This window comes from Cetorhinus maximus, chromosome 15 (assembly GCF_964194155.1).
Source record: "Cetorhinus maximus chromosome 15, sCetMax3.hap1.1, whole genome shotgun sequence".
NCBI lineage: Eukaryota > Metazoa > Chordata > Chondrichthyes > Lamniformes > Cetorhinidae > Cetorhinus > Cetorhinus maximus.
In genome coordinates this window covers 3,098,570-3,115,947 of record NC_135893.1, presented here as the reverse complement: position 1 = coordinate 3,115,947, position 17,378 = coordinate 3,098,570, and the positions used below count along the sequence as shown (strand labels likewise).

The following is a 17,378-nucleotide window of genomic DNA, read 5'->3' as shown; positions in this document are numbered from 1 at the left end:
TCGAGTGAAATAAAAGTGGAATTTAATTTGTTTAGTTACCCTAAAATAATAGCCTCCCTACAATCATAGCTAAGGACAAAGTCAAGCCAAAAATTAGGCACTTGACCCAGTGGAGGATCCATGCAAAGATTCCAACAGCAATTCTGGGTGGAAAATATAGTGTTGAATGTCTTAAACTCTGAGGAAACTTATGTTTACAGACAAAGAGCTGGATGTTTTGGGGAGAATGTGATGGCCAGAAGGTAAGTAATTTTTGGTTCCAAAGAAGGCCCAAATGCCAAGACAAAGAGGAAAGAATGGAAGTTGATTACTAGCCATTTAAATGCACTACGCTCTGTAACAGGACATCCATAAATTTTGTAATTACGTCAAAAGGGCAGAAAAGGGGGAGAAATAAAGGGAATTGTAAGAGAGGCAAGAGAAATTAACACAGAGCAAGATCAGAAAAGCAAAATACATTCAATGCATAGCAAAGAAATGTTTCCTCAGAACATGATCTCGAGAAGGAAATTATCTCCACGAGCTCCGTTAAACAAAAAGGCAACAAACTTATCTTGTATACTCTCACAGAACAATGAATTTCATGATGACAAACATGTCACCTAACATGAACTGTTGCTTATAATTTCATTTATCTATGGGAAGTAACAATTGTGAAGGTATAGAACCATCTCCTTCATTCAAATCTGTAATTCTACCTATTATTATTTTTCTTTCACCAATACAACATGGATCTTCCCTTTAGAAACCATCTAATATTGTCACTGCCTCTAACAACATAGGGACATAAGTAACTCAAATTGCAATCATCAGCATGAGAAAAATCTGCCTTAACACAAGTGATTATTAAATTTATTCAAATCTCCAACGCATTAATGCAATAACAGGATAATCAGCAGACAGCAGAGACCTTGCGCAAGCTTGTGGAGGGAAAATTCAGAAAATAGGGAACAGTTTCCCTTGATCTAAATGAGTCGCAGGAAATCCATAATGGGTCCAGTGCAATCCTATAGCATAACAGTTGCTGCACAATCCACTGTAACCTATACCTGGAGTGAACTATATAGAGTCATTCCTTAGATAACGCATGCAGCCATCTATCAGGTAAAGAGAGCCAGAAACAGGCAAAAACATAAAAATAAAAACAAAAAACTGCGGATGCTGGAAATCCAAAACAAAAACAGAAACAGAAATACCTGGAAAAACTCAGCAGGTCTGGCAGCATCGGCAGAGAAGAGTACAGTTGACGTTTTGAGTCCTCATGACCCCTCAGCAGAACTGAATCAGAAACTGCCGATGCTGCCAGACCTGCTGAGTTTTTCCAGGTATTTCTGTTTCTGTTTTTGTTTCAGAAACAGGCAAGCTGGTGATAGGAAACTGCGACATTCTTTTGAAGAAAATCTAGGTAACGTTTTTTGGCTTTTCTCCTGAGCACTTTTCTATTGCAGTTAAATGTGAAACAAAACCAAGATATTTGTAGAGAGAACACCAGTAGCATTATTATTGATTTTATTTCATGATCCTTTACCGTATTTCAAAATAATAGCCCTAATTTTAACCTAACATGCAAGGTGGGAAAGGAGTGGGTCTAGGTTGGATACCTGTTTTACATCCAGACTGATGTAATGCTCCACTGACTTTGGATGGGTGTAAAATGGGCTGTTGACCCAAACCATTCCCACTGAGCAGGTTAGGCTGCAATCAGGACTAATATCTTATGTGCACAATACCTATATTGGTTCAATGACAGTGATGAGATTTCTGGATCTATTCTGCTATCAATGGTCCTTTGGTTTTATGACAGAAACCACATGGCTGATTTTCTTGGGTGTGAACTGTATGGCTGCAATGTTTTCACAGTGTGTCAGAAATATGCTGCGCTCAAGCAGAACTGGCATGCCCAATTTCCAGAGGTGTTCATCTGAATAGACGGTGGACTTTATGCAATTGCGGAGCTACACCCAGACAAAGGGAAGTTCAGACACATCTCAAGCCTAAAAGGTTAAAGACTGATTTAAAGGGCATTGTGAAAAAGGAGACAAAAATTAGAATGCAGTAGGACCATTGTAACCAACAGGCCCAAGGTTCTTCTGAGTAGTTAAGTAACTGTTTTATCTGCTTCTGATCATTTTTCACTTAAAATATTGAAACTGACTGTCAGCTTAATGTAAAATTATTTCAAAGTACTAGTTACTGAAGTCTGCTATGGATTTAACTGCTGTTTGCTGGTTTTAAAATACAATCCCTTGTCTTCTCTGTTGAATAGGATGTCAACAGCATGACGACTAAGGAAAAGGATTCCAGAGGTTTGATAACGTATGCATGGAAATACTGCTGCAAGCTGCAATGGGGCAGAGAATAATGCTGGTACCCACGTTAGGAGAAAAAAGTTTCAAAAACAGCAGGACACAATGTAAAGCAGAAGACAATGAAGGCACTCAGCTCCAGCTGCACTAGCCAACAATGAACATGGAATGTGCAGAATGCAACGCTGGAAGAAGCTCACTGACCTCGCCAGATGGGACAAAGTAGGATACCAGATGGCTATCCTTCTCAACCAAGAGGTGATTCGTGTGTGCACCTCAATAAATTCTGCCTCTCACAATCTCTTTTTTGCATGTGCCCTGAAAGCCTTTCGTCTTCATCCCTCTAAATCTTCTTTTAGCATCAATCGCACAGCACAAGTATGTTCATTTGTTAGGTGCTCCCACGCTTCAATGCCTTCTCATCCATATGAAGCACATTTTCATCTTACCAGTCCCCTACTGAAACAGATTTCCTCAGTATCATTTCTCAGTGTTATACCCTGTTTCATTCTTTATGTGGAGGAACAGGCCATGACAGAAGGCAATGGCTCCATAAGGGATCTCACCTACTTTGAGTTCAGCCCTTCTCCATCCACTAGAGAGACTAGCGTAGAATTTTGATTATCCTGCAGCAATTCAAGCTTTTAAAGCTACAGGATATTTTTCATGAAGACTTTTTCAATCTATTATCATTGCTATTAGAACCTTCAGTTAACACTCAGGTATTAGATGCTTGACTGGTGCAGTTTTTTCCCGATGTTGGCAGGTTCCACCAGGCAGGATTGGAAACAGGTTCTGCCCTATACTTCCCTATATATTCTCAAATCACTTATTAAAAAAATGCATCAGGAGAGTCACCCCATTACACACATCTCATACTTGATGCATTGACTGAGAAAATTAAACTGTACATTCTTGCTGTGAAGGTTTAAAAAAGAATGTCTCACAAAAGTACAAGAAAATAAGCATGCTCAGTCATTCCTCTCAAAGGAAAAGATCAGCTAAATTGCACTAGTTTCTTTCACCATACAGTTTCATAGTTTTGAATCGGATGCTTGTTCATGAATGTAGTTAGATAAGGGGCAATATGCTCCCATCTATCAATTATACATCCTGAAACCACAATGCTGAAGCAACATGGTCTTCGCTTGAAGGTGAAATGGAACATTTTCTGGTTTGCACCTAGTGACAATATCAAATATTCTCATCTCAGATATGCCAATAGACAACGTATCAGAGATTTCCTACATTGCGAAAAATACAAGAAAAAGACTCATTACAATTTATATCCATACGCAGACATCTACATCACACACAAATATTTTCTTTCCAATTCTAAAAATATATTTTTCCAAAAACACTTATAGAATTAGGAAAATTGTTAAATACCTAATTTTTTGAACTTTAAAATCCTTTTCCAGAAGGGCTATCTCAAGCTCCTTCAGATTTCTCTGGCGTTTTCGGACCTGCACCCTCTCAGGATAGCTCAGACCTTTTAGACCAGTAGAATCAACAACCACTTCATTTTCCTCCCTTAAAGGAAAATAACAAATAATATTACTAAATCTTAATCAAAATATATGATAACTTTCTCAACAGCTTGCTCAGTTTTCAGCATTATATTTACAACAACTTATATTTATATAGCGCCTTTAACATAATAAAACATACCAAGGTACATCACAGATATATTGTAAAACAAAGAATGACACTAAGCCACACATAAGGAAACATTAGGTCAGATGATCAAAAGCTTAGTCAAATAGGTTGGTTTTAAGGTAAAAGCAAAAAACTGCGGATGCTGGAAATCCAAGACAAAAATAAAAATACCTGGAAAAACTCAGCAGGTCTGGCAGCATCTGTGGATAGGAACACAGTTAACGTTTCGAGACCGTATGACTCTTCAACAGAACTAAGTAAAAATAGAAAAGAGGCGAAATATAAGCTGGTTTAAGTGGGGGGTTAGAGCTGGATAGAAGGTGGAGATAGACAAAAGATGTCAAAGACAAAAGGACAAAGTGGTGTTGAAGGTGGTGATATTATCGAAGGAATGTGCTAATTAAGGATAGAAAGCAGGACGAGCAAGGTACAGATAGCCCTAGTGGGGGTGGGGTGGGGTGAAGGGAAGGGATCGAAATAGGCTAAACGGTAGAGATAAAACAATGGATGGAAATACATTTAAAAATAATGGAAATAGGTGGGAAAAGAAAAATCTATACAAATTATTGGAAAAAAAGGGGGGGATCGAAAAGTCGGTCGGGATGGAGGAGTGAGTTCATGATCTAAAATTGTTGAACTCAATATTCAGTCCAGAAAGCTGTAAAGTGCCTAGTCGGAAGATGAGGTGCTGTCCCTCCAGTTTGTATTGAGCTTCACTGGAACAGTGCAGCAGGCCAAGGACAGACATGTGGGCATGAGAGCAGGGTGGATTGTTGAAATGGCAAGCGACAGGGAGGTCTGGATAATGCTTGCGGACAGACCGAAGGTGTTCTGCAAAGCGGTCACCCAGTCTGCATTTAGTCTCTCCAATGTAGAGGAAACCGCATTGGGAGCAACGAATGCAGTAGACTAAATTGAGGAAAGTGCAAGTGAAATGCTGCTTCACTTGAAAGGAGTGTTTGGACCCTTGGATGGTGAGGAGAGAGGAAGTAAAGGGGCAGGTGTTACACCCTCTGCGGTTGCATGGGAAGGTGCCATGGGAAGGGGTTGAGGTGTAGGGGGTGATGGAGGAGTGAACCAGGGTGTCCCGGAGGGAACGATCCCTGCGGAATGCCACCAGGGGGGATGAAGGGAAGATGTGTTTGGTGGTGGCATCATGCTGGAGTTGGCGGAAATGGCGGAGGATGATTCCTTTGAATGCGGAGGCTGGTGGGGTGATAAGTGAGGACAAGGGGGACCCTATCATGGTTCTGAGAGGGAGAGGAAGGCCTGAGGGCGGACGCGTGGGAGATGGGCCAGACACGGTTGAGGGCCCTGTCAACCACCGTGGGTGGAAAACCTCGGTTAAGGAAGAAGGAAGACATGTCAGAGGAACTGTTTTTGAAAGTGGCATCATCAGAACAGATGCGACGGAGGCGAAGGAACTGAGAGAATGGGATGGAGTCCTTACAGAAAGCGGGGTATGAGGAGCTGTAGTCGAGGTAGCTGTGGGAGTTGGTGGGCTTGTAATGAATATTGGTGGACAGTCTATCACCAGAAATTGAGACAGAGAGGTCAAGGAAGGGAAGTGTCAGAGTTGGACCTTGTGAAAATGATGGGGGGGTGGAAATTGGAAGCAAAATTAATAAATTTTTCCAGGTCCAGACGAGAGCATGAAGCAGCACCGAAGCAATCATCGATGTACTGGAGAAAGAGTTGTGGGAGGGGGCCGGAGTAGGACTGGAACAAGGAATGTTCCACATATCCCATAAAGAGACAGACATAACTGGGGCCCATGTGGGTACCAATAGCCACACCTTTTATTTCGAGGAAGTGAGAGGAGTTTAGGGAGAAATTGTTCAGTGTGAGAACAAGTTCAGCCAGATGGAGGAGAGTAGTGGTGGATGGGGATTGTTCGGGCCTCTGTTCGAGGAAGGAGCGGAGAGCCATCTGACCATCCCGGTGGGGGATGGAGGTGTAGAGGGATTGGACGTCCATGGTGAAGAGGAGGCGGTTGGGGCCAGGGAACTAGAAATTGTTGATATGATGTAGGGTGTCAGAGGAATCACGGATGTAGGTGGGAAGGGACTGGATAAGGGGAGAGAGAATGGAGTCAAGATAACGAGAAATGAGTTCCGAGGGCAGGAACAGGCTGACACGATCGGTCTGCCGGGACAGTCCTGTTTGTGGATTTTGGGTAGGAGGTAGAAGCGGGCCGTCCGAGGTTTTAAGGAGCGTCTTAAAGTAGGAAAGTGAGGTAGCGAGGTGGAGTGTTCAAGGTGTGTTAGCAAGTCTGGCAGCTGTCCTATTATGGATGCCAAATCCTCTAGTGTCTGTTGACATCTGTGCCTGAATTTCTAGCATGCACAGCTGGCAAGCAAAACCAGGCTAGGAGCAGAAATTTTAAGATTTACCCTAAACTGTATAATTATTACAAACAAATAATGTGTGATTACTTTTAGTCACAAAAGTGTAATGTTTAAACAGAAATAGTTCTGATTACTGAGTCAAATGTATTGGAAATATAATAATCTTTGATACATGTAACATAACACACCACCTGAGGTTTTTCCCTTGTAGTTTACAAAATCAATCCTATAATTATAACACAACTTTCAATATACCCCTGCCAACTCAACACCCACATTCATGTGTGTGGGAGTGTTAGCACCCAGGCAGCCCTCCAGGGAAAAGCAATGAGATGAATTTCAGAAACCATCAAATGCAGTAATCCTTCTCAGTTCCCTCTCTCACCTGCGTGATTTGAGCTCATTCTCTACTGGTGTGCTTGGAAACATTTCTGCCTTTTGTCTAACAGAAATCCAAATGCATAATTTGGTTATCCTAGAAATCCTGTGTCTTGTTAACATTCATCAAACTCTCTAGGAAGAGGAGTTTGCTGTGCCTTTCATAGATTTGCTTTGCTCTTGAAGAAATATTACATTTTCTACCTTAGCTGTCGCAGTATAGAGTGAATCGATTCAAAGCATGAATATTGAAGAGCAGATTAAATTTCAAATTAAAAGCATTCAGAAGGTTTGAAAAAATATTTTGAAAATATAATTTTTGGGGCTCACCTATTAAATATCGGAAGTTCACAGTCAAAATTAATTTAGAGATCTGCAGCAACTAATTTAATTCAATATACATAAATTGTTTTAGTTTCTTTCTCTGCAAGAAAACAGGTAGCATAATCCAATATCAGAACTGCTTATAATGACATTGCAGATTTTTTTTAAATGCTGCAGTGGAAAACCACAGAAGATACTGAAAATGTTGGTGTGACCAACTACCTCAATATAGGAACATATTGAAACAGGAGGGGGTTTTTCATTCATTCATGGGGTGTGGGCATCATTAGCTAGGCCAGCATTTATTGCCCACCCATAACTGCCCTTGAGAAGGTGGTGGTGAGCTGCCTTCTTGAACCACTGCTGTCCATGCGGTGTCGGTACACCCACAGTGCTGTTAGGAAGGGAGTTCCAGGATTTTGATCCAGCAACAGTGAAGGAATGGCGATATATTTCCAAGTCAGGGTGGTGTGTGGCTTGGAGGGGAATTTGGAGGAGTAGCCAATCATTCTATCTCAAGCCTGTTCCACCATTCAATTAGATCATAACTGATATGGTTCTTTGACCTGCTTAACCTTTACCAATATTCCACTGAGGCCACAAACTCACCGTGTAATTTCAGAGTCATCGTCACCTGGAATCCCAACATCACATTCTGTGCCTAGCTCCTCATACTCATGTTCTTCCATACCTTCAAAAAAAAAACAGAAAGTTTCAACATTCATCTGGCAGCAGACCAAAAGTTTTAAGTGACTGTGTGCCAAAAAATGTTCTTTTAAGTGCACTTCACTTTACACAACACTTTATTCAGTACTCCTATTGAAGCAATACAGCATCTATGGGATGACTGTATTACCTAGGCATTCGTACATATTGAATTAGATTTTTCTTTTTTTTTAAATACAAGTACACACCACACCAGAGTCTGGCTAAGTGGAATGGATCAAGATGGTTCTGAAAGCTATTCGAAAGCTTAGTCAATTACTTGAATGCAATTTTTGCTCAAGGCATTCCCTCATGGCTCTGGGAATACAAGAACAGTAATTTTTTTTTAATTCATTCACAGGATGTGAGCATCATTACCAAGGCAACATTTATTGCCCATCTCTAATTGCCTTTGAGAAGATGATGCTGAGCTACCTTCTGGAACCGCTACAGCCCTCCTGGTGGAGATATACCTGCAGTGCTGTGAGGGAGAAGATTCCAGGATTTTGACCCAATGGCAGTGAAGGAACAGTGATATAGTTCCAAGTAAGGAAGGTGTGTGACTTGGAGGGAAACTTGCAGGTAGTGGTGTATGTGTCTGCTGCCCCCGTTCTTCTAGGTGGCATAATCCAAGGGCAACCTTCTCAAGGGTAATTAGGGATGGGCAATAAATGCTGGCCCAGCCAGAGATGCCCACATCCCATGAAAGAATTTAAAAAATGGTAAAGGTCGTGGGTTTGAAAGGTGCTGCCAAAGGAGCCTTGGTGAATTTCAGCAGTGCATCTTGTAGTTAGAACACACTGCTGCCACTGTATGCTGGTGGTGGAGGGAGTGAATGTTTAAGGTGGTGAATGGCTGCCAATCAAGCGGGCTGCTTTGTCCTGGATTGTGTTGAGTTTATTGAGTGTTGCTGGAGCTGCACTCATTCAGGCAAGTGGAAAGTATGAACTGGCTGATGAGAGGTGATAAGTTAGTTTTGAATTGGTCGTACTAGTTCCCATTCTTCTTTCACTTGCTTAGTAACAAAATACAAATCGATCTTCCAGTGCTCACTTTGTTTAGCTGTTCTGCATAATTACAAGTGCACATTTTTGTGTTACAGAGTTCCACTAGCGTTGCCACAGGCCCCAGTGTGCATCAAACATGCTAATCACTGATATTTATTGAATCTATGTTATATTACTTTGTATCTATGTTTAAATACTTTCAATCACCCTATAGTAGAAATAATTGAAATAAGTACTTGATAAAGGTTCATCACTAAAATCTTTCTTGCAAAGATGAAATATGAATATTTAAATTAGAAAATTACACTGTGTATATTTTGTATTTCTATAGTAATACAAAGTTCTGTAATAAAATGTCCAAAAGAAAATGTGTATAATGACAAACCTGTTTGAAAAGCTGTGAATAGTTCCTCGGAACTTGAAATGTAAAATGAATATTTTCATTTACAAATTAAATTTGGAATATTTTTTCATGGTCATTTGTCATATTTTCTACCTCACATTTGGAAATGTGTTCGATGTCTTCTATAATAATACTGCCTTGGCAACAGCAAAGGAACAGTTTAAAAATGTACTCAAGCAGTAAGATATTGTTAACATGTGTAATAAAATAACATTTGATAACAGAAGAATCGAAGTGGTAAGGAAAGGAGGTCACATTTACTGCAGAAACAGTAACTTCAGTTCAGTGACTACACTAATAGACCAAGACTGTTCTTAGCTGTCAGTTATAATTACTGTATTTAGTAGTGGCTAATAGTGGAGTCTAAATTCTTTCAAAACTAATTCTATCACTTATCTCGAAAAGGGCATGGGTGAGAAACTAGAGGGAGATGGCAGTTCACAGCTAGGGTGCAAGGACCTGGGGGAATCTATGGCTTGGTGGGAGATGGAAGGTGAAGCAAGGGAGACGTTTAAACAGATGCTCACAAGCTCTTTGAACTTATTAGAGATGATGTTGAGTGTGTCACACTATCCGTCCTTGTACTTTTTAATATCTCTGCAGCCTTTGACACAGTTGACACTCCGAATCCTCCGCAAATGCCTCCACCCTATTGTCCAGCTCAGTGGGACTGCCCTCATTTGATTCCTTTATTATTTATCCAATTATAGCCAGTTCTCTTTGAACACATGACCTCTGGAGAATTCAGTGCTCTATCTTTGAACCTTCCCTCTTCTTCATCTACCTGTTGCCTTGGTAATTATCTTCCAAAGACCCAGTTTCAGGTTCTAGTTGAAAACACCCAGATCAATGGCCAAACTTTTATTCATTCCTCCCAATGTCTCCTACTTTGGCTCCAAGTCAATTTTTGTCCAACTACATTCTGTGAAAGGGTATTTTTCTACACTGAAGATGCTACATAAATGCAAGTTGTTGCTCACCCACTGTTGTGCAAAGCAAGGGCACTTCAAGGAGGACAAAAGGAAGATGAATTCAAAAGAAGGAAAGCTGAGATAAGGATTGAAATTACTGGGGCTGAAGACTCATAATCCATGGGCTGAGGGAAGAAAGGATGAAAGATATCTCAGGCAGGAATTAAGGAAGGAGCTTGTGGACTAGTTGCCAATAAGGAAATACTCAAAAGAAAAAAAGTGTCAGAGGAGTAGTGGGAGAGACCAGGTGTGATTTAACGGTGAGGGCTATGATGCCAGTGCAACAATGTGGACAGGCAGATGGTGGAAAGTATAGCTAGGTAAAGAGGCTTCAGTAACAAAGTGATGGCAGCTGTTAGCCAGGTTTCTGTCCAATTATCATCCACAATTCAGTCATGGATAGCAAGCATATTGTTCACAAGTGAACAGAGAGAAATACTGAGAAAGCTGATAATTGTTCATCTCATTGGTAGAGTTCAAGAGAATAGAAGTGGATGAGAGCAGCAGATTAGGAAGTAGATTCCTAATGTTAATAAAAACAAATGCTGGGAAAACTCAGCAGGTCTGGCAGCACCTGTGGAGAGAGAAACAGAGTTAATGTTTCGAGTCCGTATCACTCTTCTACAGAGCTAAAGAGTAGAATTGTGATGAAACTCTGTTTCTCTCTCCACAGATGCTGACAGACCTGGCGAGTTTTTCCAGCATTTTCTGTTTTTATTTCAGATTTCCAGCATCTGCAGTATTTTGCTTTTGTTTCTAATGTTAATTGTCAGCAGGTGTGCTGGGTGGGAAGGTTGGCAAGAAGGGAAAGGTTAGGCTGGTTAGGTTGCAGCAACGGGTACCTCGTTGGGCTCTTTGGGCAATGTTATGAGGGGCACAGAGGATAGTTGTGGGCCTATTCAAGAGGGATTCATGTCTGTGTTGGCAATAACTAGTAGGAAGGCAGGAGTGGTTATTAGTTGAGGTATGAACTAGAAGGGCAAAGTACCTGAGGGGTGAAATGAGCAATTGCATAACGAGGAAGAGTAAACAAGAACAAGGGTTTGAGAGATAATAAAGGAAATTCAAAGTATTGGGAAATTGGAGTAATTTCCACTAGCATCAATGATTCTGGGAGTTGCTTATGAACTGACAGAGCAAAACTCACAGCATTGCTACCATATTCAGAGGACCAGGCAAGTTTCTCGAAAGTTAAAAACATTTTTAACACTTACATACTTTCTTGTGCCAAATAATTGCAGAGCAAGAAGCACGGCAAAGAAGCAAAGGCTCTGGCTTTACCATTTAGGTCAAAATTAGGGTAAAATTCTTGCTCTGTTTTGGCCTTCTTTCACCCTGGCTAGCATTCTGAAAAATTAGGGCCTCCAGATAATATTCAGGGAAAGGACAATGGTAAAAAAATGTTGTCTGATGCCTTCTCAAATATTTCTGTTGTGCAAATGTTTCTGCAACAGCAAAGTTTAATTTTAGGAAGTTTAATATCTACGTGTTATCTATGTTGAAGAGTAAACAAATACATCAGCGGTTTAATTTTTTTTTTGGAATACAGATGGCAAAAGCTTCTTACAATAAGTACTGCACCCAGGGCCTAGGCTTTCCTTCTCTTCTAATCCATGTATAACCCTTTGCTGGTGTTTTTATATACGTATAGAATCAAAAAATCGTACCATACAGGAGGAGATCATTCAGTCCGGCAGGTGTCAGCTCTGGGTCCTCAGTTGCATTGTGCAAACCACTTCTGAGAAGCACTGATGGACCACACTAATGCAAAAACCCTCAAAGGTGCACTGAGGGACACAGACCCTGCAATCTGCAAAGCTCAAGAAGTACCATTATGGGTGTTTCAGGGGAAAAGTTGGAAACTGCGAGGAAATGTAACTAAAACCCATACCATTCATACATTAGCTTTCCTGCAGTAAATACCTATGGCCGCTGAAACAATGTTGTTGGTTGGGTACCAAAAGGAACGGAAACTATTTCAACATTTTCATTGGTCACTTTATGGCAATTGCTAGCTCATGGACAATAGTTTTGTTTCGTAATTTTCGTAGGGTGTTAATTCCTCCTTTCTGTGTTGGTTATTCATTCCTCATTGGTAGCTTTTGCTATCTGCCGAGCAGCTATGCTTTCTCCTGATTGTCAATTGGACACTTGGATACCGGTGTAAGATAAATTCAGAACAGACGTCAGGAAGCACGTCTTCACACAAAAAGTAAACAATACTTGTATTGGTTTTCCGGGAAGGGTAATGGAGGAAAAGACTTTGGAGTCACTCAAGTAGCAGCTGGTTATTCAGATAGACTTTCTGTGGTACAATGAGCTAGATGGGCTGAATGACTTCCCTCATACGTACTTATTGTTACTTTTTTTTAAGGCAATGACACCAATAGATCATTAATAAGCTATTTTTGGAAAAAATATTGGAAGTAACAATCCTACCTTTACTTATTTTTACTTCTTGTTCAGGGTCCAGTTCTGTTTCTTCCTCACCTTCATTTTCATGCTCTTCCTCACCTTCATTTTCATGCTCTTCCTCACCTTCATTTTCATACTCTTCCTCACCTTCATGTTCATACTCTTCCTCACCTTCATTTTCATACTCTTCCTCCATACCGAAGTGTCCCAGCTACAATGGCTGCAACACAGATAGAAATCAAAATTTTCATGCATTTTATGTAATTGTTCCACAGTTAATAATAAAAACACGGGGTGCAAAAAAGACACATTTCCATTTGCTCAGTCATAAACTGCTAACAGTTGCAAAACTATACTACCGTATTTAAGCAATTATTTGCAGAATCAGTATAATTACTTCAGGAACTATCCATAATTAAGTGCAATAAATTAACAGTATTTCTGCATTAACATTAGTTGTGGAGTGAGCGTTATTAAATCCATCACATTAGATATAAAGTACCTTGCATACAATTCATTTTTCACAGTACATGAGAGATAATTTTACACAATCCTACTGTCTGTTAATTAATGATCGCTACACTGAATAAATTGCAGTCTTCAATTTGAAAAGATAATGTTTTAAAGCTGTTAGATTTTTAAGGGACCATTTTTTCTAATAGCAGGAACAATGTATTGACGTCAGCTCTTAATGCAATTAGTTGACTGTGTGTTGATTTACTGCTACATTCATGACTCAATGAAACACCTTGAGATGTTTTATTACATTAAAGGTGCCACATAAATACAATTTGTTGTTGTTGTGCATTATACTTTACTAAATAAATCACACATATTTCTCTTCCTCATTTTCTGGGCTCCCGTCTGATTTATACTGAACCACAGTTCCATAGATTTGAGCAACCAGCTGGTACGTCGCCCGAGTTGTTACTCAAATGTACAAACCTAGGCGTTGAGTGTTGGTAGGATATTGGATTATGGGGACCATCAGAGATGAGCTAATTCTGACCTCAACCAACATGTCCACAAACACACAGAGTTTACAGCAGGGCTCACTGTATATGGATCAGGAGGAGAAACCCTGTGAGATATTTTTAATTGTCCTTATTTCAGAGGCGCTAAGACCAAAGATACAACCTCTACTGCAACTAACTCTGCAAAGCACAGGGATCGAACTTGAGTCCTTATTGATCTGTATTTTCAGTACCACACTGGATAGCTCCCACTGGGGAGCTCTGGGGCTTTAAGAGGGGAGTAGGAGCTTGGAGCTCTAGGGGGAGATCTAGAGATTTAAGAGGGGAGGGCGGCTCTGGGGGTTTAAGGGGGAGGACGGGACGCCACTAGGGTTTGAAGGGAGGGAGGCGGCGCTGGGAGTGTGAGGGGGCTCTGGGAGTTTAAACGGAAGGAGGGAGCTCTGGGGGTTTGAGGGGAAGGAGGAGGAGGGGACTCTGGGGGTTTGAGGGGAAGGAGGAGGAGGCTCTGGGGGTTTGAGGGGAAGGAGGAGGAGGCTCTGGGGGTTTGAGGGAAAGGAGGAGGCGGCTCTGGGGGTTTGAGGGGAAGGAGGAGGAGGCTCTGGGGGTTTGAGGGGAAGGAGGAGGAGGCTCTGGGGGTTTGAGGGGAAGGAGGAGGGGCTCTGGGGGTTTGAGGGGAAGGAGGAGGGGGCTCTGGGGGTTTGAGGGGAAGGAGGAGGGGGCTCTGGGGGTTTGAGGGGGAGGAGGGGGCTCTGGGGGTTTGAGAGGAAGGAGGAGGAGGCTCTGGGGTTTGAGGGGGAGGAGGGGGCTCTGGGGGTTTGAGGGGAAGGAGGAGGAGGCTCTGGGGTTTGAAGGGGAGGAGGGTGCTCTGGGGGTTTGAGGGGAAGGAGGAGGAGGCTCTGGGGGTTTGAGGGGAAGGAGGAGGAGGCTCTGGGGGTTTGAGGGGAAGGAGGAGGCGGCTCTGGGGGTTTGAGGGGAAGGAGGAGGAGGCTCTGGGGGTTTGAGGGGAAGGAGGAGGGGGCTCTGGGGGTTTGAGGGGGAGGAGGGGGCTCTGGGGGTTTGAGGGGAAGGAGGAGGAGGCTCTGGGGGTTTGAGGGGAAGGAGGAGGAGGCTCTGGGGGTTTGAGGGGAAGGAGAAGGAGGCTCTGGGGGTTTGAGGGGAAGGAGGAGGGGGCTCTGGGGGTTTGAGGGGAAGGAGGAGGGGGCTCTGGGGGTTTGAGGGGAAGGAGGAGGGGGCTCTGGGGGTTTGAGGGGGAGGAGGGGGCTCTGGGGGTTTGAGGGGGCTCTGGGGGTTTGAGGGGGAGGAGGGGGCTCTGGGGGTTTGAGGGGGAGGAGGGGGCTCTGGGGGTTTGAGGGGGAGGAGGGGGCTCTGGGGGTTTGAGGGGGAGGAGGAGGGGGCTCTGGGGGTTTGAGGGAGAGGAGGGGGCTCTGGGGGTTTGAGGGGGCTCTGGGGGTTTGAGGGGGAGGAGGGGGCTCTGGGGGTTTGAGGGGGAGGAGGGGGCTCTGGGGGTTTGAGGGGGAGGAGGGGGCTCTGGGGGTTTGAGGGGGAGGGGGCTTTGGGGAGGGGGCTTTGGGGGGAGGAGGTGGGCTCTGGGTGGGGGTGGGGGTGGGGGTGGGGGAGGCTCTGGGTGGGGGTGAGGTGGGGGAGGCTCTGGGTGGGGGTGAGGTGGGGGAGGCTCTGGGTGGGGGTGGGGGTGGGGGTGGGGGAGGCTCTGGGTGGGGGTGGGGGAGGCTCTGGGTGGGGGTGAGGTGGGGGAGGCTCTGGGTGGGGGTGGGGGTGGGGGTGGGGGAGGCTCTGGGTGGGGGTGGGGGTGGGGGAGGCTCTGGGTGGGGGTGGGGGAGGCTCCGGTCTCTATCCTCTACCCCCTGGCGCTGCCCCGAGAGGGGGGTAAATCCTCCCCGGGACACATCAGCCGCCCTGCAAACCTCGCCGGTAAAAGCCCTGCCCCGAGTCTCCTCACCCGGCCGGTCGCGTTCACCCGAGGCCCGAGCTTCGGGCCAAGCGCCCGCGGTCTCCATGGTAACGGCCCGGGCCGAACCATCCGAGACCCGGCATTGGGGGGGGCGGGGGGGAGAGCGGAGCGTTTATAACGAGGAAAACTGCAGCAAAACATGATTCACTGTGGACACAGTAATTACTGTAAGATACCTGGTGCTGTGCAAGGTCGGTAGGGAAACAGCTTTTAAAATAATGTCAGCTTATTTTCTTTTGGTTGAAAAGGGAATGTGGAACATTCGGTTGCCAGGGAAGCTGCTGGGTGAGGAGAGCAACTGGACTGAGGGGGAGGGGGAACTTATATTAATTAATTCATCAAATTATATTAAATAATCCATTAAATTATATTAATTAATTCATCAAATTGTATTAATTTATATTAATTAATTCAAGGGATGTGAGTGCCTGCCATGGCCATCATTTTGTTCCCCAAAAATGTACTTTATTCATGAAACTTTGTAAAAGTACCTGACAATACACATTTCAACTTGATAATTACAAAGTGCCATAGAATTAGGCTTCTCTCACTGCAGTATGTTCCACTCCTAGGTGCCTCTGTACAATTGTAATTCTTTGATATTTACGATATACTTTCCATGTGAGGCATACAGCCTGGGGGGGCGAACATTTCAAATTGGAAAAATTACAGAAAGTGCGATAGAATTCCACTTTTCTCCACGTGAGCACGTTTCTCTCTGAGGTGCCTGAATACAATTTCCATACTCTTGATATTCAGTTAAGCACATTCAGCGTGAGTCAGCCAACCCAGGGGCTCTTACAAATTGTTCAGCCCCTCGGTGCGCTATGGCTGAAAGGCCTTTTAGACAGCGACCTTTCCCCATCGGGTCTTTGCAGCGGCTGCCCCAAGCTTTAGTGCGTCCCTCAGCTCGTAGTCCTGGACCTTGGAATGTGCAACACTCAGTCAAGGGCAACTCTTTGCACTGGAAGACCTGCAACTTTTGGGCAGACCAAAAAGCGCCTTTCACCAAAGTGATGATCCTCTAGCCAGAGGTGAAGTTGATATCAGTGTGCATCCCTAGGAACAGCCCATAGAGCACAGAGTCCTGCATCATAGTGCTGCTTGGGATGAACCTCGACAAAAGCCACTGCCTTCTTTGCAAAGCACATTCCAAAAGGAGAGGAACAACGGTCACTTTCCCACCGCAGCCAACGAGGCTAGCATATTGCCATCCCTAATTGCCCCTTGAGAAGGTGGAGGTAAGCTGCCTTATTAAGCTGATGCAGTCCATCTCGTGCAGATAAACCCACAATGAGGTTAATATTTCGTCTTGATGCAATGTTCCGCTGCAGCACATCTAGGCCAATGATTCGCCCAAAAACTTAAGTAAACAGTACATAACCCCCAAATAGCACACTGACAGCCACTTCAAGGCTCATATTGCCTTCCTACATTACAACAATAACTACACTCCAACAACAACAACAACAGCATTTTTATATAGCATATAACATAATGAAATGTCATCCAATTCGCTTCACAGGAGCATTACGAAACGAAGTATGACATCGAGCCACTATATGGAGATATTAGCTCAGATGACCAAAAGCTTGGTCAAAGAGTAAGGTTTTAAGAAGAGTCTTAAAGGAGGAAAATGAGGTGGAGAGACGGAGAGGTGGCGGGAGGGAATTGCAGAGCTTGATGCCCAGGAAACTGAAGGCATGGCCACCAATGGTGAAGTGATTATGATTGGGAATGCACAAGAGACCAGAATTAAAGGAGTGCAGATATCCCAGAGGGTTGTGCAGTTGGACGAGATTACAGAGGTAGGGAGGGACTTCAAAAGCACTTTACTGAATATAAAGCACTTTGATATGTCTGTTGCTCATGAAAGGCACTACATAAATACAAGTCTTTTTTGTCTTTTCATATACCTG

At 43.5% G+C, this 17,378-nt stretch overlaps 1 protein-coding gene across 1 annotated transcript in view; it reads right to left on the bottom strand.

Moving 5' to 3' along the window:
* The window catches only part of cfap74 (cilia and flagella associated protein 74), a 240,871-nt gene that overhangs the window by 179,306 nt on the left and 44,187 nt on the right, over positions 1-17,378 (bottom strand). Inside the window, exons 2-4 of the mRNA XM_078557686.1 lie at positions 12,541-12,736; positions 7,625-7,706; positions 3,696-3,839 (exon numbers count right to left, since the gene is read on the bottom strand). Of these exons, the coding sequence (XP_078413812.1) occupies positions 3,696-3,839; positions 7,625-7,706; positions 12,541-12,712 (398 nt within the window). The 5' untranslated portion in view covers positions 12,713-12,736. The remainder of the gene's footprint in view (positions 1-3,695; positions 3,840-7,624; positions 7,707-12,540; positions 12,737-17,378) is intronic.